Genomic DNA, 24,174 nt, shown 5'->3' with positions numbered 1-24,174 from the left:
TACCCTTATGACGCAGCTTCCGCCTCATCAAGCGCCCGGCCGTGAAAGGTAACTCAAAAGGAAGTGAAGCGCGCTGCGGAGTTTGAAGTTGGCGCAGGTGAAGCCAGTTTGCCCGCCATGTTGGTTACAGGCACGGGAAAGCTGCGTTGTTCGCCATGTTTGTTTAGAGCATCCTCCCCTTGTAACCCAAAACCAATCCTGTCGCCGCCATTTTTGTTTACCTTGTTTCCTAGCAACAGTATCCGACCTGAACAAAATCCCATTTTCCCAGGAGCAAGCCTCGTTAAATTCACTTCGGAATTACTTCTGTCTAGACATGGTTCGAATTCTCCTATGTGTGAATGTAATGCAGGAAGTCCAAAATATGGGGCGCACACACAGGCAGTCCTTGCATATTATCCCATAATAGCCAATGGAAAGCACCATTACCCTTTTTCATTGGGATAAGATGAATGTATTTAGGGGAGGCTCTCTTGGAGGCATCATCTTTAGCTGAGGCAATTGGGGGGGGGCCTTCTCGGTGGTGGTGCCCCAATTTTGGAACTCCCCTCTAGGATAGTTTCCTGAAGACCTGGTTATTTGCCCAGGCTTTTGAGGGAATCTTCTGACAGCATCCATGCCTTCAGTAGGCTAGTTGTGGCGTGCCTACCTTGTTTTTAATAGCAGTATTGAAAATTTGAAACTGATTTAGTTGTCACCGTCACTAAAACTGTTTTATTTAATTAAATAAATATATATATTTTAAAAAAGTATAGGGATTCCCACCCAGCCTGAGGTAGTGTCCCCTAAATAGGACTTTTGGTTAAGTAAAGTGAAATCTACTTTTTTCTTTTTCTTTCTTTCTTTCTTTCTTTCTTTCTTTCTTTCTTTTTTGGAAAAATTCATATTGCAGAAACACCTCTCTCTTCCTTCCCCCATGCATCGCATTTGTATACTATGAAAAGTTGTACCGGCATTTCTTCCAGTCGTGTAAGATTAGGATGTCTGTATGTATGCATGTAATGACGGGATCTGGTCTACAAATGAGCAATCCCTCAGTTTCCATCTGCCACCAACTCAAGGGGGGGCCCTAAGACAGACAGCTATTCTCTCAGCACCCCATTTGCCATATGGAGACAAAAACGATCTACCTTACAGGGTTGTGGTAAGAATTACAAGATAATGTACGTGAAACATCTTGAAGGCTAAAAAAAGTTTTGCATAAACTTCCTAAGTCGCCTAGAAACTTACCTGCCTTAGGTAACTAATACAAGAATAATTATTAAATATTATTATTATTATTATTATTATTATTAGGCAGCCCTTCGCCACTTTCTGCTCTTAATCACTGGAGAATGGAGCAAAGTTTGCAGCTGTAAGCATGGTTGGTTGTGTGTGTGTGTGTGTGTGTGTGTGTGTTAATAAGGCTTGACCTCAACACTTGCTGTACTCAGATTTGAAATGTACATGGGTTGAAACATATATAAATTAATTTGAATAAGCTAACAAGTAACGAGGCACAGCCAATATTCTCTCCAAATCAGTGCCACAGTTTTTGCCTATGCAATCCGGTCTACACTGTTTCCCACAGCAAGGTGTGGGTATTGCCTGTCAATCACATTTTAAATCCACCCACCCTTGCCATTGGCTGAGCTGTTCTCATGTCATGATACCCTGAGTCAATATGTACCCCCAGTTTGCAGCCTGAAACTCATTAGGCCCTGAGGCGGCAGATGCAGGAAGCAGCTGCATGTTGTAATACATCTGTATGTGTAATGTAGCCTGCACTAAGGATGTTGCCATGTTTCTAACTTTTTACATGAAGGGACAGGCATCCTTTTGTCCTTTGCCTCAGGCAGCATAATATATTGGGCCATCTTTGTATTGCAGAACAATATACCGTATTTTTTGCTCTATAAGACGCACTTTTTCCCTCCTAAAAAGTAAGGGGAAATGTGTGTGCGTCTTATGGAGCGAATGCAGGCTGCGCAGCTATCCCAGAAGCCAGAACAGCAAGAGGGATTGCTGCTTTCGCTGTGCAGCGAACCCTCTTGCTGTTCTGGCTTCTGGGATTCAGAATATATTTTTTCTTGTTTTCCTCCTCCAAAAACTAGGTGTGTCTTATGGTCTGATGCGTCTCTAATAGGACCATATATGTTCCCGGTTGATGGTGACCTTTCCCTATTTGTGGAATACCCTTTCTGATTAAATGTACCTGGCTGCCCCATTACAGTGGTACCTCGGGTTACATACACTTCAGGTTACATACGCTTCAGGTTACAGATTCCGCTAACCCAGAAATATTGCTTCAGGTTAAGAACTTTGCTTCAGGATGAGAGCAGAAATTGTGCTCCGGCACGCGGCAGCAGCAGGAGGCCCCATTAGCTAAAGTGGTGCTTCGGGTTAAGAACAGTTTCAGGTTAAGTACGGACCTCCGGAACGAATTAAGTACTTAACCCAAGGTACCACTGTATTAACATTCAGGAGAAGTTAAAAAAACTTTCCAGAGAGAAAATAGCTTAGATATCAGAATTCTTATCAGCCACCAATGCACAAGAGGAATTAGTTGGACACATTCCCCAAAGAAGTCTGTTTGGAAAACATTTCTCAGGAATTTAGGATTAACTAGGGCATATTTGAAAAAGATGTAAGGTCGAAAAGGATCTATAGCTGGTTGTTCTGCAGTGTTACTGTTCAGTCATTTTTTACATGTTTGTTCTTTGGAGTCCATTACATTATTCACATTTGTTGGTATCATCGCTTATTGTGCTTAATGCATAGGAACCCTTGGGGCATATTAATTATACTGCACGGTTGGCAAAAAAAAGAGCAGAAGGACAAGGGTGCTTGGGAGGCAGAGGATTCATGAGCTCAGATGGTAAAGGTAAAGGGAACCCTGACCGTTAGGTCCAATCGTGGCCGACTCATCTCGCTTTATTGGCCGAGGGAGCGGCGCTCATCTCGCTTTATTGGCCGAGGGAGCCGGCGTACAGCTTCTGGGTCATGTGGCCAGCATGACTAAGCCGCTTCTGGCGAACCAGAGCAGCGCACGGAAACACCGTTTACCTTCCCGCTGGATCGGTACCTATTTATCTACTTGCACTTTGGCATGCTTTCGAACTGCTTTGTTGGCAGGAGCAGGGACCTAGCAACTGGAACTCACCCCATCACGGGGATTCAAACCGCAACCTTCTGATCAGCAAGTCCTAAGCAATATGGTTTAACCCACAGCACCACCCGCATCCCACAGGCAGGTAGGGGAAGACAAGCTAAAATGCACCTGATATTAACTGACCATCTATATTTGTGGATCGAACTGCACACAGCAGGAGAAAACCAACCCCGCTTCCAAATCATTTAAATTTAACAGGGTCACTGGAGTGGCCAAACTAATCTAGAGGAAATCCCTATTTGATATCAAATATGTGCTTACTTGGCTATAATTATAGACTACTCTTCAGAGTAGTGAACACAGTATGAAACAATGAAACAATAAATTAATCCTCATCAGACCAAGACAAGAAATCAGCAGCAAGTGTTTGAATTCCCCTGCCCACTTACAGACCTATTCCCAAACTGCTATGTGAAAATATGTGTTTAAGCTGTCATCTAAAAAAGAAGTCAGGGAAAGAGGGAGTTCCACAAATGGGGGGCTACCACAGAGAAGACCTTCTCCTGCTTCACCCTGTAACAGGCCACCCCTGCTGCTGGGACCACACAAAGGGAGGTATGGGAAGAGGCACTCCATCGGGTAATGATTATCTGTTTTCCCGCAATAACATCCCCATAATCAGAAACACTGCTTCCTTTGTTTGCTCTCAGGGCCCCTGGTTATGCTTGGTAGGGTCTTTCTGGATTTCAATCTCTGCCTCTGCTGTGAGGCACAGGGCAGCCCAGGCTGGACTCTAGACCCCAGAGAGCTAAACATTTAACAGGCAGGGGGCAAAGGTGAGCCTTGCAGGATGTTCTTTGCAGAGGTGGATTCTCCAAGTGAATTGCCTGCCGTTCCCGAAATGGAGGGTCTGTGGTGCTATCTCTTCTACTTCTACGGGGTCCTTGTGGACGCTCTCTCCTTGTGTGAGGGTCCCACGAAGCTGCATGCCAGCGAGCTGAACCGAGATCAGGTAGTTGAAGCCAATGGAGGGCAGCTGGGGTTGACAGCAGGTGGAAGCCTCTTAAATGTCCTGAAGGAGCATCTCCACCCCCATCGTTCAGCCCGGACACTGAGATCCAGCTCCGAGGGCCTTCTGGCGGTTCCCTCATTGCGAGAAGTGACGTTACAGGGAAGCAGACAGAGGGCCTTCTTGGTAGTGGCACCCGCCCTGTGGAACGCCCTCCCTTCAGATGTGAAGGAAATAAGCAGTTATCCTATCTTTAATAGACATCTGAAGGCAGCCCTGTTTAGGGAAGTTTTTAATATTTAATGCTATATTGTTTTTAACACTCAATTGGGAGCCGCTCAGAGTGGCTGGGGAAACTCAGCCAGATGGGTGGGGTATAAATAATAAATTATTATTATTATTATTAAAATGCTTCTGTGTTCAAGCAGGTAGAACCCTTGAAGAACGAGGAGACCTTCATCCAGCATTTGGGGGGTGGGGAGCGAAATGCACATTATTATTATCACTATTGATCCTACTGTTATTTTTCCATCACAGTGGAATCTTGGTTCTCGAATGCCTTGGTACTCAAACATTTCGGCTCCCGAATGCCGAAAACCTGGAAGTAAGTGTTCCAGTTTTCAAACGGTTTTCAGAACCCAAAGGTCTGATGCGGCTATCAGCTATTGTTTCTGGGGCTCTTATGCCAATCGGAAGCCGCGCTTTGCTTTTCGAACATTTCGGGAGTTGAATGGACTTCCGGAACGGATTATGTTCGAGAACCAAGGTACCACTGTATTTTTTTATTGCCCCCCTAGTAGCAGGTGCATTTTTTTTTTAACAATGTACAAAGCAAAGTACAGTGGTGCCCCGCAAGACGAATGCCTCGCAAGACGGAAAACCCGCTAGACGAAAGGGTTTTCCATTTTGGAGGTGCTTCGCAGGACGAATTTCTCTATGGGCTTGCTTCGCAAGACGAAAATGTCTAGCGATTCCTGGGGGTTTTTTTCCGCTCCCCACCCCTTTTTCTAAGGCACTAAGCTGCTAATAGCCTTTTAGCAGCTAATCCGCTAATCCCTTAAGCCTTTAATAGCCGCTAATAGCCGCTAAACCGCTAATAGCGCTAATCCGCTAATGGGCTTGCTTCGCAAGACGAAAAAACCGCAAGACGAAGAGACTCACGGAACGGATTCTTTTCGTCTTGCGAGGCACCACTGTATACAAATGAAAATTAAGAACCTGAGGAAAAGCATGCTGGAACGGATAAAAGATCCATCTAGTGAAGGGATGGGGAAACGGTGGCCCTGCTGTTCCGACTCCCAACTCCCATCAGCCCCAGCCAGCAAGGCCAATGGTGAGGGATGATGGGAGCTGTAGTCCAGCTACATCTGGAGAGCCAAGCAGGAGCCCGTTCCCTGATCTAGTCTGTTCCTTCTTGTTTCTCATTGGTGCCACCTGGAAAGCACGCAAGCAGGGCACAACTCCTGCCCCTGGGGGAGACCCAGAGGTGGTTTATCAGAGGTGGATTTAAGGGAATGCATCAGCTTTGGTCGTGCTGGTATGGAGCCTCAGGGGCACTGTATGGAGCCTCAGGGGCACTGTAACTATTGTGTAGGATGGAAGGCAAGAGGCGGGGGGGGGGTGAATTTAGGCATTGCTGCTGAAAGTTGAGACCTGCCACTGGGTTCAGGGATCTCGCAGGAGGTGGAAAGGGGGAGAAAGTCTCATTGTGCAAGCAGACCTCATTCTGTACACACATACATCAGTGAGTGTCATGTTTAATTCTACCCCCTGTCCTTCTGCTTTTTAATTATTTTAATCAGGTTTTTTGGAAGGGAGCCTTTGTGGCTTTGTTTGCGAAATGGCTGTTTCCTGCATTTATGATCTGGACTAACTTTTACTCAGAGTAGACCCATTGAAATTAATGTGCCTAAGTTAGGCATAGCCATTAATTTTAATGTAAGGCTGTCATATGTCCAGAATTTCCCAGACATACCTGAGAGTTTTCCAGACGGAATTTCCGAAAATCTGTAAAATGTTCGGGAAGACCCAGGCGTATGGCAACCCATGTCAGGAAGTGTTGATTTTTTGCCAAATTTCCTTTAAAAAAAATAGCTAAAAAATGTCATTGGAGGGGGCGGGGGGAAGCTCAACAACTTTTCTGTCCAGATTTTCACTTCTTAAAATATGGCAACCCTATTTTAATGGCTCTCCTCTGAGTAGGACTAACAGTGGCCATGACCCTTTGTAGGTGGGGGTTCTTAGCATCGCCATTTTCTTCTTCTGTGAAATGGGTATTTTGTGGTGCCCGTTATACATCATCAGGTTTTGAAATGTGCCCTGGGCCCAAGAAGGTTGGGAACACCTTGGGAAAGAGCCACCCAAGTTAAAAGAAACACTTTTTGCATGTAACATGTCGTTTGGCCCGAGGCCAAGACATTTTGGCATCTGAGGCAAACCACAAAAGGTACCCCCACCCGCAGCCAGGGAAGAAAGGATGAGTGAAGGTCTACACCAGGAACAAGGGAGAAATTAATTTCTACTTTGGGAACAAGGGGGAAGTAAAGATCTATACAGTGGTACCTTGGGTTAAGAACTTAATTCATTCTGGAGGTCTGTTCTTAACTTGAAACTGTTCTTAATCTGAGGTACCACTTTAGCTAATGGGGCCTCCTGCTGCCTTCGTGCCGCCAGAGCACAATTTCTGTTCTCATCCTGAAGCAAAGTTCTTAACCCGAGTGTCAGAGCTGGCTCCTGGTCCCAGCTCACCAAGGACCAACGCTAGCCGGTAGTACAGTATCAAAGTCTTTATTGAAGAATAGTCTCCATTTCCAAGCCTCAGCGTCCCAGCTCTACGTCTGGACTCTAGACCGGCGAAGCTCTGTCTGAGTCTCCGCCCCCTGTGCACCAGTTTAAGACTCTAATCTTACTCCACCTCTTCCTTCTCTCTCTCTTCCTCTGGGTCTTACTACCCCCCGGGGTCTCTTCCCTCCTGGACTCTTCTGACGCAGACGTTGACCCCTCTGACTCCTCCCCCTCTCTACGGCGGGCTTTAGGACCTGGTTCCCTACCCGGGCTGCCCACCTTGCCGCCCTCCTGTACATTTGAACTTGGCGCGCGCGCGTGCGTTTAACTTTCCTGATGACCGTTTCCTCGCTCCCTGACGAGGGTGTGGTCACTCCTGCCTCACGTTCTCCCTCTGCCCGCGCGCCCCCTGATCCCGATGCCTTGGACTCCTCCCCCCTACTGCTCTCTGGGGGAGACGCTGGTCCCGATTTCCAGCTGCTACTCTCTGAGTCCCCTCTGGCCCCTTCTTCCCGAGGTGTCCCCCTGGGCACTCCCCTTGCCCTGACTATGGGGGCCCCTTTCTGTGAATCCTCCGAGTCACTGGAGAGACTCAGAGACCTCGGACTGCTGTCATAGCTGACATTTCCTTCAGACTCCTCCCCCTCGCTCTCCGTTTCCTCCCTCTCCTGTGACTCTGCTCCTGAACCCCTGACATCCATCCCCCCCTCGAAGCCCCCCCTTCCCCCCTCCCCCTCCTCCGGCGGGGGTGCTGGGTGCTCCGTCGTTGTGGGGGTGAATGGTGGATACAGGTCGTCCCCCGTGGCGTGCATCCAGCCGTATAAGTCCTGCTCGTCCTCCTTGTCTCCGCCGACCTCGATCTCCTCTGCGTCCATCTCCGTGCCGCCATGCTCGAACCCAGCGTCCTCCCCCAGCACGTCCATGTCCATCTCTCCCTCGGTCCCCTCTGGGTCCGTTGCCCGCCAAGGACCCCCCAGCCACCTCCTGCTCCACCGCTCCTCTCCATGATCGTCCCACCAAAACGAGCGGTCTGAGGCAAACCCCGAGGGCGAGCCGTCCGGGGAACGTGTGTCTATTGCTGGTTCCTCGTCCGAGGTGAACCCCTGGAATGTGCTGGTTGAAAGCGTGGGTGTGAAAAGCCAGTCGTCGAAATACTCGGCTGGCATGGGCCTGTGTGGGAACAAGGCATGAAACTCCTCCTTTAGGAGAGGCTCGTCCAGGGCATAGTCCGGCACCCAACGGTTGGCGCTGGCCGGGGTACCTTCCCTTGCGAGAAAATATTCTACTCCCTCTTCCCCCCATCTCGAGTCTAAAATCTCTGTGACCTGGTTGATGGGCTCCTTTCTTGGCGACTCCTTCCTTGGGGGGTCTCCCTATACTGGTCTGGTGCCGTGCCCTGCTCCTGAAATCTGTGAGGTGTTCTGTAGGGCGTGAGCACCGACCTATGGAATACTGGGTGCATTCTGGATCCCTCCGGAAGTGTCAACCGGAAGGCCACCGGATTGATCTGTGCCTCAACTTGGTAAGGTCCTAGCTGCTTATGTCCGAGTTTCTTCTTAGCTAAGGATCTGGTCGGCACTGCGTGGGCTGCTAACCACACCCAGTCTCCCACCTGTATGTCTTCCCCAACCCTTCTGTGCTTGTCAGCCTGCAGTTTGTATGCGTGCTTTGCAAGCTCTAACTGCCTCCTAAGCTGTTCCTGAACCTCCTGTAATTCTGCCGCCAAGACTTCCGCTGCCTGTGGTTCCCCCTCCCCCAGTCTCTCTAATCCCGGGAAGGTTCTGGGATGCCTCCCGTTGTTGGCGAAGAACGGTGTCACCCCCGTGGACACGTGCTTCGTGTTGTTGTAGGCGAACTCCGCGAGCGGCAGGTAGTCCACCCATGTTGCCGGCTGCTGATTTGCATAGCATCTCAGGTACTGCTGCATGATGGCGTTGACTCGCTCCGCTTGTCCGTTGGTCTGCGGGTGTCTCGCCGACGCTAGGTTGATCTTGACGTTCAGGAAACCCATCAGCTTCTGCCAGAAGTTCGAAATGAACTGGCGCCCCCTGTCGGACAAGATAGACCGTGGCAGACCGTGCACCCTGAAGACGTGGTCTATGAACAGTTTGGCGGTCTGTTCTGCCGTGGCCACCTTCGCGCATGGAATGAAATGGGCCATTTTAGTGAACATGTCCACCACCACTAGCACTGCCGTTTTACCCCTGGAGCTGGGTAAATCCGTGACAAAGTCCAGGGCCACCCTCTCCCACGGTTCGCTCGGGGTCTGCAGCGGTTCGAGCAGTCCCGCCGGAGGTTTGTGCACTGACTTGGCCCTTTGGCAGGTGTCGCACCTCGAGACGTACTCCGCGACTTCCCCCCTCATCTTGGGCCACCAGAAATCTCTGGCAACTAGTTCTGCCGTCTTCTCCTTGCCAAAGTGCCCGGCGGTGGGCGCGTCGTGCAACTGCTGCAGTACTTTCGCACGGAGGTCGTCTCCCGGTACATAGAGCGCTCCTCTGCGGATGAGCAATCCGTCCCGTATTTGGAACTCGTCGTCCTTCACCGTGCCCTTGCGCACCTCCTCCATCTTGGCTTGTGCAAAGGGGTCCTCCTGCAGTGCTCGACGGACCGCCTGCAGGTCCACGGTTGCTGAAGCGCACGCCCACGCTTTCGGTGCGAAAATGTGCTTGGCCGCTGCTGGCGCCGCTTCTTCGAGGTATTGCGGCTTTCTGGACAGTGCATCTGCCATGATGTTGTTGTCGCCTGGGATGTATTCTATCCTGAAGTCGAAATCTGCAAAGAACTCCGCCCATCTGATGTGCCGCTGGTTCAGGAACCTTGCCGTGCGCCAGTACTCCAGGTTCTTATGATCCGTGCGAACCTGCACTGTATGTTTGGCCCCGATGAGGAAGTGCCGCCACGCCTTGAATGCCGCATGAATGGCCAGCAACTCCCTGTCCCAGATGGTGTAGTTCTGCTCCGACTTGCTGAGCTTCCTAGAGTAGAAGGCACACGGTCTCCAGTCCCCATGCGGGTCCTCCTGTAACAGTACGGCGCCCACGGCTCTGTCTGAGGCGTCCGTTTCAACTCTCATCGGTCTGCTGGGATTCACATGCAGTAGCTGCCCTTCGGACGAGAAGAGACGCTTAAGGTTCTGGAAGGACTGCTCCGCTTGCTCCGTCCAGATGAACTTCTTCTTCTTGGAGCTGAGCGTGTCAGTAATGGCCGCTGTCTGCATCGCGAACCCCTTGATGAACTTGCGGTAAAAGTTGGCAAACCCCACAAACCGCTGGACCTCCTTCCGATTGCGTGGGCTCTTCCAGTCGAACACTGCGCGAACCTTGGCGCTGTCCATGGCGAGCCGCTTGTCCGACAGCCTGTAGCCCAGGAAATCCACTTCCTTCCTGTCGAACTGGCACTTCTCCAGCTTGGCGTATAGCCGATGCTCCTGCAGTCTCTGCAGAACCTCCTTGACGTCTCCCTCGTGGGTCTCCTCTGATTCTGAGAATATCAGGATGTCGTCCAAGAAGCAGACGCATTTCTTGTAGAGGAGACCCGCCAGGACGTGATGCATGAAGGCTTGAAAACAGTGAGCGCCATTTTGTAAGCCGAAGGGCATAACTCTGTATTCATATGTGCCCAGGGGCGTGAACATGGCAGTCTTCCACTCGTCTCCCTCCCGTATGCGAATCAGGTTGTACGCCCCTCGCAGATCCAACTTTGTGAAAACGCGTCCTTTCCTCACCGTTGCAAGCAGGTCATCTATTTTCGGCATGGGAAAGGCCGTGGGCTTGGTCTTGGAATTTAAGAGCCTGAAATCAACTACAAGCCTCTTTTGGGGCGTGTCCTTTTTCTTCACAAAGAATACCGGACTGCCCCCCGCTGCTTTCGACTCCCGGATGAAACCTCGCTTCAAGTTGAGGTCTATGAACTCCTTGAGCTCTTGCAGCTCGTCTTCAGACATGGAATACAGTTTCCCGGCTGGCAGCGTCGCCCCTGGCAGGAGGTCAATCTTGCAGTCATAGGGCCTGTGGGGAGGCAGCTTGTCTGCTTCCTTCTCGCAGAAAACCTCCAAAAACGCTGCGTACTTGCGTGGCACTGCCTGCAGCGTGCCTAATTGCAGCTGCGTGTCTTCCCCTCCTTCTTCCGGGCTAGGAAGGATGCAATGTTCCGCGCAATAGGAGGAGCCGAAGGTCAGTTGGCGCTGGTACCACGCCAATGCTGGACTATGCCTGTGCAGCCAACTCATGCCCAAGACTACCGGCGTGCCCGACAGTTTGGTGACGTTGAAGCTGATGACTTCTTGGTGATTTCCAATCCGCATCACCATTGGCTGCGTTTGTTGCACCACCTGCCCCCCTAACAAGTCTCTGCCATCCACCGTGACAACTTTCAGGGGCAGCGTGGCTGGTAGCAGTGGTATATTGTGCTGCTGAATGAAATCCAGTCCTATGAAGTCGGCGTTGCTGCCGGAGTCAATGGTGATCGGCACTTCCAGAGGGCGTCCATTGGGCAGTTGGAGAGACGCTGTAAGCTGCACCACTGGTTTGGGTGGGAGGGGGTCTGTGGGCTGCAAAAGTGCTGGGGATTGCTTCATTGACTCGTCTGGCTGGACCCCAGTGCCTCTTCCTCCAGCCAGACTCTGTCGTTTAACTGTTGCTGTGTTCTCAGTTGAGTTGCTTCTGTCACTGTTGCCGAGGCTGCAGTGTGCTTGTGGATCCTCTGGGGACACTCTTTCGCCATGTGCTGAGCACTGTCGCAGATGTAGCACTTCCTGTTCCCTCTAGGAGGCTTCGTTTTGACTGCTCCCGGTGTTAGGGCTCTGGTAGCTGACTGAGCCCTGGCACCTCCGATCTCCATCGGTTCCTCTCCCCCTCCCTGCGAGGGTGTGGATGGCGCACGCGCTGCTTCTTTGGGAGAGAAGGGAGGTGCTCTGGCTGGTGCCCTTCCCCAACGTCCTTCTTCTCTGTTCCAAGGACGTTCCTCCAGATGCACCCCGATCTCCAGAGCCCTCTGGACTACTTGCTGGGTGCTCCTTGGCCTCTCCCCCCTTCCAATCTCCGCTTTTACCTCTGCATTCAAGCCCTCCCAAAAGAGGTCTCTCACTGGCGCAGAATCTTTTTCCCATCCCAGTGCATGAACCAGTCCGAAAAAGCGTGCATGGTACTGCCTCACGCTGGCTTTGCCCTGTTTAAGTCCGTGTATGTCTCTCCTGGCAATATCGATGTCTATCTTTGATAAAAAACACGAATCCATTGCTTTAATGAAAGCCTTCGCATCTTGGAGCGCCGGATCATTATCCCTCCATAAATTTCTCAGCCACGTTTTGGCCTCCCCATGCAAATGGGATAAGATAAACCCCACTTTTTCTCTCTCATCTCTAAAGTCTTTGTCAAGCAGATCCAGCGCAAACAGCAGGTCTGCTCTGAAGTTGGGGTACTGCTGTAAACTCCCGTCAAAATGAGATACAAGGCTGCCTCCCCTTTTCCCCAAGCCAATGCCCTCTGCTCTGGGTGCAGGTGGCCCCTGTTTAGAAAGCACGTCCAACCTTACTTGGAGATCCCGGCAGGCGTTACTCATTTCCTCCTCTCTTTTTCTTGATGCAAGTACCTCTGTGCTGAGTTGTGTCACAGCTGCTTGCAGGGCTGATATTTGCTCTTCCGTAGTCATCTTGTCTGAGTGTTGTGAGCTCTGGAAGCACCCCTCCTCTGCCTTCGCTGCGTCGACTCACGTGGCGAGGCTCTTGGTGCCAAAACTTTTAAAAGGAGACAGAGCTTACTGTCAGAGCTGGCTCCTGGTCCCAGCTCACCAAGGACCAACGCTAGCCGGTAGTACAGTATCAAAGTCTTTATTGAAGAATAGTCTCCATTTCCAAGCCTCAGCGTCCCAGCTCTACGTCTGGACTCTAGACCGGCGAAGCTCTGTCTGAGTCTCCGCCCCCTGTGCACCAGTTTAAGACTCTAATCTTACTCCACCTCTTCCTTCTCTCTCTCTTCCTCTGGGTCTTACTACCCCCCGGGGTCTCTTCCCTCCTGGACTCTTCTGACGCAGACGTTGACCCCTCTGACTCCTCCCCCTCTCTTCGGCGGGCTTTAGGACCTGGCTCCCTACCCGGGCTGCCCACCTTGCCGCCCTCCTGTACATTTGAACTTGGCGCGCGCGCGCGTTTAACTTTCCTGATGACCGTTTCCTCGCTCCCTGACGAGGGTGTGGTCACTCCTGCCTCACGTTCTCCCTCTGCCCGCGCGCCCCCTGATCCCGATGCCTTGGACTCCTCCCCCCTACTGCTCTCTGGGGGGGACGCTGGTCCCGATTTCCAGCTGCTACTCTCTGAGTCCCCTCTGGCCCCTTCTTCCCGAGGTGTCCCCCTGGGCACTCCCCTTGCCCTGACTATGGGGGCCCCTTTCTGTGAATCCTCCGAGTCACTGGAGAGACTCAGAGACCTCGGACTGCTGTCATAGCTGACATTTCCTTCAGACTCCTCCCCCTCGCTCTCCGTTTCCTCCCTCTCCTGTGACTCTGCTCCTGAACCCCTGACACCGAGGCACTATTTTTGGGTTAGCGGAGTCTGTAACCTGAAGCGTCTGTAACCTGAAGCGTCTGTTACCCGAGGTACCACTGTACTGAAAACAAGGTGTGTGAATCAAACCAACCTTATCCGATGGTTGAAGTGAGAATGAAAGGTCATGTCACTGCAGAAGAAGCAGGTGACGTATTCCTTGGAGGCTGAATGTGCTGCCCCTGTGGATCCTGCCACCTGAGGCAGCTGCCTCACCTTGCCTCATGGGTGTGCTGGCCCGGCTTTGTCCCCAGGTGTGACTCAGTTCTCCCCTTTGCAGTATATCGGCAGGTGGTTCTTCATTGCAGCAGCCGCGGCATCACCTTCCTCACTGGAGACGTTCGCCAGCACTGACAGCAGCATCTTCAGCATGACACAAAGCAGCAGCCCAGAGCGGTTGCAACTGGAGGCTGCCATCCGACTGTGAGTTCCTTTTCCCTTTGGCCCTTTCCCTGCAAAACACACTACTTTCCCAGGGAACCAAGGCTGAGCAAAGGCTTTCCAGGGCCGGTGTGGGGAGATAACAAGAGTGTTTCTCGAGCATGTGCAGAGCGCAGGACTAGAGATGTTTTGACAAGGCAGAAGATCCAAGTGGGAATCTCTACGTAGAACTCCCCACCTGCTCTGTGGATACCTTGAGGGGAGCGGGAGTTCAGAGATTTTGTAGGAGAGGATGCCCCAAGTTGGTAGTGTTGTAGAAAAAATTGGGGTTGGCTTTTACACTCCAACTCCTCTCAAAGGATTCAGTGTCCCCTAAGTCCATCATTGGTCAGGGAATCGAATCCCTGTGATGGGGTGAGCTCCCGTTGCTCGGCCCCTGCTCCTGCCAACCTAGCAGTTCGAAAGCACGCCAGTGCAAGTAGATAAATAGGTACCGCTCCAGCAGGAAGGCAAACGGTGTTTCCATGTGCTGCTCTGGTTCACCAGAAGCGGCTTAGTCATGCTGGCCACATGACCCGGAAGCTGTACGCCGGCTCCCTCAGCCAATAAAGCGAGATGAGCGCCGCAACCCCAGAGTCGTTCGCGCCTGGACCTAATGGTCAGGGGTCCCTTTACCTAAGTCCCTTATCGGTCCGAGAGAAATGGATGGAAGCAGGAACCAGTCTGAGCAAGGAAGATATTTATTTTTCTGTTGCAACAGTGCCTCCCCACTCCCCGCTCCACTTTGCAAGGAGGCAAGGACACAGAACAAGATGTACAAGAACTTTTAAAGGCTTTAGAAATTGCCCAACCCCTTAGCCAAAGACCAGCCAAAAGCATCACGCGAGCATCACAGAAGGAGGTGGGTCTAGAACAGAAATTTGAGCTTGTAACTCATCTCCTGTCTGTCAAGGTACCTGAAAATGTTTGCTGGCTATTGTTTCCTGGCTAGTCAGGGCTATTCCTCCCAAATGGTAAATACCTACTAAATACATAGCAGATTCTCTGTTCACAGGTCTGCTTTGCCTTTAACAAATACTTGCCAGACTGATTTGCAGGATCTGCAAGTGAAAGAAAATATTGGAAAAGGTTTCCCAAGATGAGAGGAAATTGCTTCGGGATTGCTCAAATGAACTCAAATGAAGCGTTATTTTCTCAGGGAATATTTCCTAAATTTTGAAGGGCGACGGATTGGTTTCTGTGGAGTGTGCTTCCCCAATGTGTGCGCACCCTAAGTTTTAAAATAACAGTAGACACCCCCAGTCCTTGCAGAAGAATACTGGGAGGAGGTCACACCAACTAAGGCCAAGTCCATGCGCTGGTGCTTACAATGGCAGAACCAGCACCAGGCGTTGGCATCACTGGGCATTTGCCAAGGCCCCACTGCCACTCTGGAGATGCCTGGCCTTGCTGTTGTTGGCCAATTTCCTGTCTTTTCTGGACATGCTTCTCCCTCTTGCCTTCTGCTCTCCTTCTTGGATAGGGGTATGGATTGGAACCCTTTTGAGCCCAAGACCTCCAAGTTTTACCATTGTGTAGTAGGTTATGTTGAATAGTGGGTAGACATGGCAGGCGACACAGCGATTTCTCAAAAGCAGCTCTTTATTTTGTAAGCTGGAACAGAACTGAACAGCAAACAGCTCAGCCGGCCTGCTTTTATAGGCAGCCGGCTGTCAACATTGTAGCAACAACAACCCAGGGTTTCCCGCCTAAAATAACTGACGTGGACCTGAGTGAAAACTATCTACAGTATCCCCCTGCTGGCCCAGGGTGAGAACTTCAGTACATAACAGGTTAGTTTCTACAAACACTCACAGACACCCTTCTCTGTCCCCCATCCCAGAAGGCAAGAAGCATCATCAGAGTTCAGGGTCACATTCCAAACAGGCAAAACCCCCCCAGGGAATGTTTCAAAGGCCAGTTGGACCTCGCACCTTATTTACCAAATCCAGTTCTTCACCAACTTACCACACATCCATTTAGTTAGATGCTCGGATGTTCATCATCAGAAGTGCCATGGTCAGATCACTTCCTGGTGCAACTAGACTTCTCCACTAGCCAGGAAGGGCTGGGCAATGGGCTTCTTAAAAAACCATCCTTAGACGCAGCCAAATCTTCCATTATTGGGCAAGGTGATTGAGCGAGTGGTTGCTGAACAACTCCAGGCACGCCTGGAAGAAGTGGACCATTTGGATCCCTTCCAGTCGGGATTCAGGCCTCACCATGGGACTGAAACTGCCTTGGTCACGCTGGTTGATTATCTCCGGCGGGCTAGGGACAAAGGTGAGAGCTGTTTCCTAGTTCTGCTGGATCTTTCAGCAGCTTTTGATACCATTGACCATAACATCCTTCTGGACCATCTGGATGGGCTGGGAGCTGAGGGCACTGTTATACAGTGGTTCTGCTCCTTCCTCCTGGGCCGTGTTCAGAAAGTGGTGGAGGGGATGAGTGTTCAGACCCCTGGGCTCTCACTTGTGGGGTGCCTCAGGGTTCCGTCCTCTCCCCCATGCTTTTCAACATCTACATGCAGCCGCTGGGAGAGATAATCAGGGGGTTTGGGTTGCGTGTTCATCAATATGCAGATGATACCCAGCTCTACCTCGCTTTCAAATCAGAACCAGTGAAGGCGGTGAAGTTCCTGTGTGAGTGTCTGGAGGCGCTTGGAGGATGGATGGCAGCTAACAGATTGAGGTTGAATCCTAACAAGACAGAAGTACTGTTTTGAGGGGACAGGAGGCAGGCAAGTGTGGAGGACTTCCTGGTCCTGAATGGGGTAACTGTGCCCCTGAAGGACCAGGTGCGCAGCCTGGGGGTCATTCTGGACTCGCAGCTGTCCATGGAGGCGCAGGTCAAATCTGTGTCCAGGGCAGCTGTTTATCAGCTCCATCTGGTACGTAGGCTGAGACCCTATCTGCCCACGGACTGTCTCGCCAGAGTGGTGCATGCTCTGGTTATCTCTCGCTTGGACTACTGCAATGCGCTCTCTGTGGGGCTATATTTGAAGGTGACCTGGAAACTACAACTAATCCAGAATGCAGCAGCTAGACTGGTGACTGGGAGCGGCCCCCGAGACCACATAACACTGGTCTTGAAAGCCCTACATTGGCTCCCAGTACATTTCCGAGCACAATTCAAAGTGTTGGTGCTGACCTTTAAAGCCCTAAATGGCCTTGGCCCAGTATAGCTGAAGGAGCGTCTCCACCCCCATCGTTCTGCTCAGACACTGAGGTCCAGTACCGAGGGTCTTCTGGCGGTTCTCTCACTGAGAGAAGCCAAGTTACAGGGAACCAGGCAGAGGGCCTTCTAGGTAATGGCACCTGCCCTATGGAACGCCCTCCCACCAGATGTCAAAGAGAACAACAGCTACCAGACTTTTGTTGGAAGCTGCCCAGAGTGGCTGGGGAAACCCAGCCAGATGGGCAGGGTATAAATTATTATTATTATTATTATTATTATTATTATTATTATTATTATTATTCAATTCCTGGGGGGGGGGGAGCCGTATCACTGTCTTTCCATAGCCCTTTTCTTCCATCTGTCCAAATCACTCTTTTTTTCAAGGAAAAATCTAGATGGGTACTTTGCCAAAGATGCATGTTGTAGATATGAGAAATCCTGGTATTTAATTGAGTGTATTGTTACGTCAGCTGGAGTGATGTTGAAAAATATGCAGGGTTTAAAAATAAATTAAGAGGTAACATGTTAAGAGGCCCCACCAAGGCCTCTCAGTTGTCTCTGACTCCCTGCCTTACCAAACCTACCTCAAAGAATCCATTACATGTGGCTGTTTGGCCATCCATCCATCCATTCTCTCTCTCTCTCTCTCTCTCTCTCTCTCTCTCTCTCTCTCTCTCTCTCTCAGGAAGACAGGCCAATGTATTCCGAGATCATGGATTTACTTACTTAAGGAGCAGAGTGCTGATCTGGCTACAGAAGGTAAGGCCGAACTTCCTTTTCTAATGGCCCCTTTGATAAGCCCACTCTCAAAGCTGAGCTCAGAACAGGACTGGCCCTCTCAGCAGGCAGAGGGAGGAGCGTTGCTTTATTGGCCGAGGGAGCCGATGTACAGCTTCCGGCTCATGTGGCCAGCATGACTTAGCCACTTCTTGCGAACCAGAGCAGCGCACGGAAATGCCGTTTACCTTCCCGCCAGAGTGCTACCTATTGATCTACTTGCACTTTGACGTGCTTTTGAACCGCTAGGTTGGCAGTAGCTGGGACCGAGCAACAGGAGCTCAGCCCATCGTGGGGATTTGAACCGCTGAGCTTCTGATCGGCAAGTCCTAGGCTCTGTGGTTTAACCCACAGCGCCACCCTCAATTTACCTCTGCATTCAGTTGCTTGAATTTGTTTGGTATGTACCTCAACTTGAGTAAATGGGTTATTTTTCTCACCCGCGTTCTGAAGTGGTACAGTCCTGGGAAGGCTGCACCATGGAAATCTGTGCGTCAGCCTTCAGCCTCGACCTGCAGCCCCCATCTCTCTTGACCTATGAACTTGTTTCTTTCTCTCCGACTTCCCCACTCCAGGCCGCCCTCACATGAGGACAGAGCTGTTCTCTGGCAAGTGCCCCGACTCCATCATTGTCCAGGAAACAGACCAAGACTACCAGAGAATCCTTCTGTATTGTGAGTCCCTCATCCACAGATGTCTGAACTGGGGAGCTTAATTGGGTTAGGGCAGGGGTCAGCAAACTTTTTCAGCAGGCGGCCGGTCCACTGTCCCTCAGACTTTGTGGGGGCCCGGACTATATTTTTTTTGGAGGGGGGGGTGAACGAATTCCTATGCCCCACAAATAACCCAGAGATGAGGGTCCCCGATTATAAAATCATACAAAACAGGAGATGCATAGCCGCTCCAGCAACATATGTCTATTTCCTCACGTCCAGAAACGCAAGAAGGGCTTTCACTCTTGCTAGAAGCTCAGCCTTGCCCTCACCGGTTCTGGAAGTCTCCTATAGAAGAGTCCTGTACGCACAGAGACTTTGCACCTGCCCATTAGGGGAAATAGGAAGCCCCAAACATATAATTTTTTGGATGTCCTTTTTATGCTGAGCTTTGTAGAGACACCATTGATCCTTTGCTGAAGAGGCTCGCCGATCTTTCAGACAAGTCTAACCCAGAGATGCATTTTAAATAAAGCACACATTCTACTTATGTAAAAAAACACCAGGCAGGCTCCACAAACAACCCAGAGATGCATTTTAAATCAAAGGGCACATTCTACTTGTTATGTACTGAAGTTCTCGCCCTGGCCACCAGGAGTATTGTGTATGTAGTTTTCACTCAGGTCCACATCAGTTATTTTAGGCGGGAAACCCTGGGTTGTTGTTGCTATATTGTCGACAGCCGGCTGCCTATAAAAGCAGGCCGGCTGAGCTGTTTGCTGTTCAGTTCTGTCCAGCTTACAAATAAAGAGCTGCTTTGGAGGAATCGCTGTGTCGTCTGCTATGTTCGCCCACAACTTAACACTACTCATGTAAAAACACACTGATTCCTGGACTGTCCGCGGGCCGGATTTAGAAGGCGATTGGGCCGGATTCGGCCCCCGGGCCTTAGTTTGCCTACCCATGGGTTAGTGTAACGAATCTTGGAATTGAAATGTCCTTGCATCTGAGCTGCGCTTGTCCTCTCTCCCCAGCCCGAGTCCTCCACCCTGCTGAGGGCTGTATTTCTGATTTCAAAGGCAAAGCTTCCTGCCTTGACATGAATGAATTCCTGCTTATACCCAGGACCCAAGGTAGGTATTACTAGTGAACTGGGTGGTGCTTTACCTGTTGTTGCAGCTTTTCTGCTTTTAGCATCTCTCAGATGGAGGGTGGCCACAAATGCGTCACCCCAAAGAGAGGACAAAAGAAAACACAGATAGGTTCGCTTATACAGTGGTACCTTGGTTCTCAAACTTAATTCGTTCCAGAAGTCTATTCCAAAACCAAAGCGTTCCTAAACCAAGGCATGCTTTCCCATAGAAAGCAATGCAAAATGGATTAATCTGTTCCGGGCTTTTAAAAATAACTCCCCATAAACAGCAATTTAACATTAATTTTACTATCTAACGAGACTGTTGATCCATAAAATGAAAGCAATAATCAATGTACTGTACTACAAAATAAATAAGACAGTATTGTAGATGATAAAAATTAAAATTAAATGATAGTCATTGTTTGGGCCAGGGGTTTTTTATCCATTTCTGCAGTCACACAATCAATCAGTAGCTGAACAGGGTTCCACACAGTTACAAAAACAAATTAATCGAAAAAGCCTCAAAAACAAAAACGCAAAATAAATAGTAAAAAAAAAAAGCGCCAAACTTAATCCATTCTGGAAGTCCGTTTGACTTCTGAAATGTTCGAAAACCAAGGCACAGCTTCTGATTGGTGCAGGCACCCTGCAAACAATAGCCAACAGCTGCATCGGACATTCGGCTTCTGAAAAATGTTCGGAAACCGGAACACTTTCTTCCAGGTTTTCGATGTTTGAGAACCAAGGCGTTTGAGTACCAAGGCGTTTGAGAACCAAGGCACCACTGAATATGGATTGATGCAAACTTGGAAATAATTATTAGGATTTAGATAGCAGTACCGTACAACATGTCTCTCGCCACGGTGGAGAAGACCACTCAGTCTGTTGCCCAGGTGTAACAGCCGACGGGCAACTTCAAAGCCCCCTCCCCATGCTTCTTTCTTTTGCACCTCCAAACTGGATTTGGACTGGGGAGCTCTTCCGATGGAGGACTGTTTCAAACAGAGGACTGTCCTTTGCAATTTAGGGCACCTAGTCAACCTTAGTCAGATGTGACTGCTCCTTTCTACAGAGGCTGTTTCCGAAGCACCCCAAAATCAAGATTGTGTACCCCACACTTGTCCTAAGCAAAGCGATACCTTGTCATTATAGCTCAGCTACAACATCCCAGAGTTAGAAGAGAGCAAGATTTCTTGTCCGTGACACACCCGGCTATGAAAACAACTTCACATTCCCATCCGTCGCTCTGCCCTGCAGACTCAAAATTCACTTCTGGATTCCAAAGACCAGAGTCACAAGTAAATTTGCAAAAGTTTGTGTACTAATCGTCATTGGCCTTCTCTCTTTCTCTCTTTCAGGTGCCTGTGAATTCCGAGCATTTTGACCTCAGACTCCTTGGGTAAGATAAGCCATCCTGTCCCCAACTCGAATACATATTTAACTTCCCTACTATCCTAAAATCACAATCTCCCTGTGGTATGAGTCAAACTTAGGGTGCCTAATAGTAAAGAAATGTCCCTGATCCTATAGATCAGGGTTGGCTTCTAGCTCACTTTTTTCCCTTGTAATAAATTTTATTAGATTTTATCAAGAGAGATACAAAGATGATGATCAAACATATTTTTTGGCTAAACAAATACAGTGGTGCCTCGCAAGACAAAAAGAATCCGTTCCGCGAGTCTTTTCGTCTTGCGTTTTTTTCATCTTGCGAAGCAAGCCCATTAGCGGATTAGCGCTATTAGCACTATTAGCAGTTTAAGGGCTATTAACGGCTATTAAAGGCTTAAGGGATTAGCGGATTAGCTGCTAAAAGGCTATTAGCAGCTTAGCGCTTTAGAAAAAGGGGTTGGGGAGCGGAAAAAAAACTCGCAAGACATTTTCGTCTTGTGAAGCAAGCCCATAGAGAAATTCGTCCTGCGAAGCACCTCTGAAAACGGAAAACCCTTTCGTCTTGCGGGTTTTCCGTCTTGTGAGGCATTCGTCTTGTGGGGCACCACTGTACGTTGATCTAGGTAAAATTAAAATATAGATCCAGAGGAACAGAAGGGGAAAAGAAAGAAAGAAAGAGAGAGAGAGAGAGAGAGAGAGAGAGAGAGAAGGATTAAAAGAGAGAGAAAATAAATAAATAATTTTAAGAAACTAAAGCATTTCTGGTTCTTCATCTGTCAGCTATATGTAAACAATATTCAACTCATCTGCTCCAATATAACACTCAGCACAACTACTTTTTATAAGCAAACATTCTCTTCAGCCTTCAAACCCAAATGTCATTAGTCATACCTTGGAAATTGAACGCCTTGTGACTTGAACGTTTTGGCTCCCAAACGCCGCAAACCCAGAAGTGAGTGTTCTGGTTTGCAAATGTTCTTTGGCAGGTGGCGCTGTGGGTTAAACCACAGAGCCTAGGACTTGCCAATTGGAAGGTCAGCGGTTCGAATCCCCGAGACGGGGTGAGCTCCCGTTGTTCGGTCCCTGCTCCTGCCAACCTAGCAGTTCAAAAGTGCACGTCAAAGTGCAAGCAGATAAATAGGTACCACTCCAGCGTGTGCTGCTGTGGTTCGCCAGAAGCGGCTTAGTCATGCTGGCCACATGACCCGGAAGCTGTACGCCGGCTCCCTCGGCCAATAAAGCGAGATGAGCGCCACAACCCCAGAGTCGGCCACGACTTGACCTAATGGTCAGGGGTCCCTTTACCTTTATTGGGCAGAATTGGAATTAGTAGACCCAATTTGCTCACGTTCGTTAATTTTAATGGCGCTACTCTTGAGTGGAACTTAGTTCAGTGCCACCCATAGGAAGCTACCTCATTCGGAGTCAGACAACCGGCCAAGCTAGCTCACTGGCTGGCTGTGGCTTTCCAGGGTTTCAGGCAGGAGACAATCGTAGCCCTGGCCTGGAGATGTTGGGGACTGAACATGGGAGCTTCTGCATGCAGGGCAGCTGTGCTATCACTGAGCTACAGCCCTTCCCCAGCTTGCAGGCAAACGTCTGTGGCTCAGCAATATCAGCCTGCCCCTGGAATGAAGGGCTGCGTTGTGAATTCTTCTCCAGGGTGTGTTGTTCTCTGGGCCAGAGCCTCAAGTTCACGCAGGGGAAACCAGGAGGGCCTTAGCAAAAGGGCCAGAGCTCAGTCGGTAGAAGTGTTCAAAATTATGAAGAGCACGGGGGCAGAGCGGTTTTTCTCCATCTCTCAATGCTGCCGGAACCCGGGCTCATCAACTTGAAGCTGAATCTCGCAAGCTTCAGGCAAAAGAAAGGGCCTTCCGCTCCCGCAGGAAGTAGTGATGATGGGCAGTGACTCAGGGTGGTTGTGAAAGAGGATTAGACGAATTCACGATGAAGCAATCAATGGCTACTAGATGAGGCACAAAACATTTGTGTCAGTACACGTTTAACGCTGCACCATGGTTAGGTTGGAAAAGGCAGAGGAGGGGAGATTTGCATACAAAGCCCAGCAGAAAAAGGATTGTACAACAAGCCTCCAGGGCACTCCTGATCTCGTAACAGACGCCAGGAGTCACCGACAGGCAATTTTGCTTTTTGGTATCTACTTACCAGATCCAGTTCCCCAGTTGCTCACGAAACCAATGAAATACGCAACCTCAGATTCTTTCAGTACCAACCCTCCTCATTCCTTCTTTTCTTGTTTTCACCTCAGCTTTGGGCCCGCTGCGGCAGGACTTAACCGTACGAAGAAGTTCATTTGCCTCACTCACTGTGGAAATGGGTGGTTTTACACGTCCTATGGTGTTGAATAAAATTCCTTTGAGCCAAAAATGGACTTCCAGGTCTCTGTGTTCGGCCTCTGGGATTCTCCTCAGACCACTCACTTGCTCAAGTGCTTTTGCCTGGCTGGAATGTGTCCCTGAACTGCGGTAGCGCCTCTTGCTTGTCCGCATGGAGAGGTGTGTGCTTGTGTGTGTATGGATAGAAACCCAACTTTTGTGTGGCTAGAATGCAGCAAACACGGGATGCGGGTGGCGCTGTGGGTTAAACCACAGAGCCTAGGACTTGCCTATCAGAAGGTCGGCGGTTCGAATCCCTGCGACGGGGTGAGCTCCAGTTGCCCGGTCCCAGCTCCTGCCAACCTAGCAGTTCGAAAGCACGTCAAAGTGCAAGTAGGTAAATAGGTACCACTCTGGCGGGAAGGTAAACAGTGTTTCCATGCGCTGCTCTGGTTAGTCATGCTGGCCACATGACCTGGAAGCTGTATACCGGTTCTTTAAAAAAAAAGGGGGGGGGAATGCAGCAAACTGCACCAAGCAGTGAAGGATAGCTCAGTTGGCAGAGCACAAGACTTAATTGGCAGGGTTCGAGCCCCCATCTTGGGCAAAAATATTCCTGCATTGCAGGAGGTTGGACTAAATGATCCTTGCGGTTCCTTCCAGCTCTATGATTCTGTGATTAGTCGCATCAGTTGCTCCTCCCATTTTTTGTCTCTGGCCTCACCCACTGCTAGCATGGTCCCCACAAAGGAATTCGGCCGAAAGTATGTTCACCCCGCCACCCTGCTATAGTATTTTATTGCATACAATTCCATACAATAAAATATAAAACAAAACAAGAAAGTAAAAGAAGCAATAAAAA

The 24,174-nt window shown here is 49.9% G+C and overlaps 1 protein-coding gene across 3 annotated transcripts; it reads left to right on the top strand.

The window, feature by feature from the left end:
• Nucleotides 1-928: 928 nt before the first annotated feature.
• On the top strand, nucleotides 929-23,364 carry APOM (apolipoprotein M; the record flags this gene model as incomplete). 3 transcript variants are annotated; one of them, XM_083426740.1, is made up of 7 exons in its annotated part: nucleotides 929-1,144; nucleotides 13,706-13,848; nucleotides 17,708-17,781; nucleotides 18,375-18,473; nucleotides 19,487-19,585; nucleotides 20,946-20,986; nucleotides 23,246-23,364. In XM_083426740.1, the coding sequence occupies 6 exons, from the start codon at nucleotides 989-991 to the stop codon at nucleotides 20,969-20,971; spliced, it is 597 nt and encodes a 198-aa protein (XP_083282866.1). In that variant the 3' UTR covers nucleotides 20,972-20,986; nucleotides 23,246-23,364. The 3 variants fall into 3 exon arrangements, with proteins under 3 accessions (XP_083282866.1, XP_083282865.1, XP_083282864.1); XM_083426739.1 differs by lacking the exon at nucleotides 929-1,144 and adding an exon at nucleotides 3,942-4,103; XM_083426738.1 differs by lacking the exon at nucleotides 929-1,144 and adding an exon at nucleotides 3,976-4,250.
• Between the last annotated feature and the right edge of the window lie 810 nt (nucleotides 23,365-24,174).

Source organism: Podarcis tiliguerta (genome assembly GCF_965153285.1).
Source record: "Podarcis tiliguerta genome assembly, chromosome: 2".
NCBI classification, from domain to species: domain Eukaryota; kingdom Metazoa; phylum Chordata; class Lepidosauria; order Squamata; family Lacertidae; genus Podarcis; species Podarcis tiliguerta.
The sequence above is the reverse complement of the archived record's forward strand: the minus strand, read 5'-3'. Positions and strand labels throughout refer to the sequence as shown.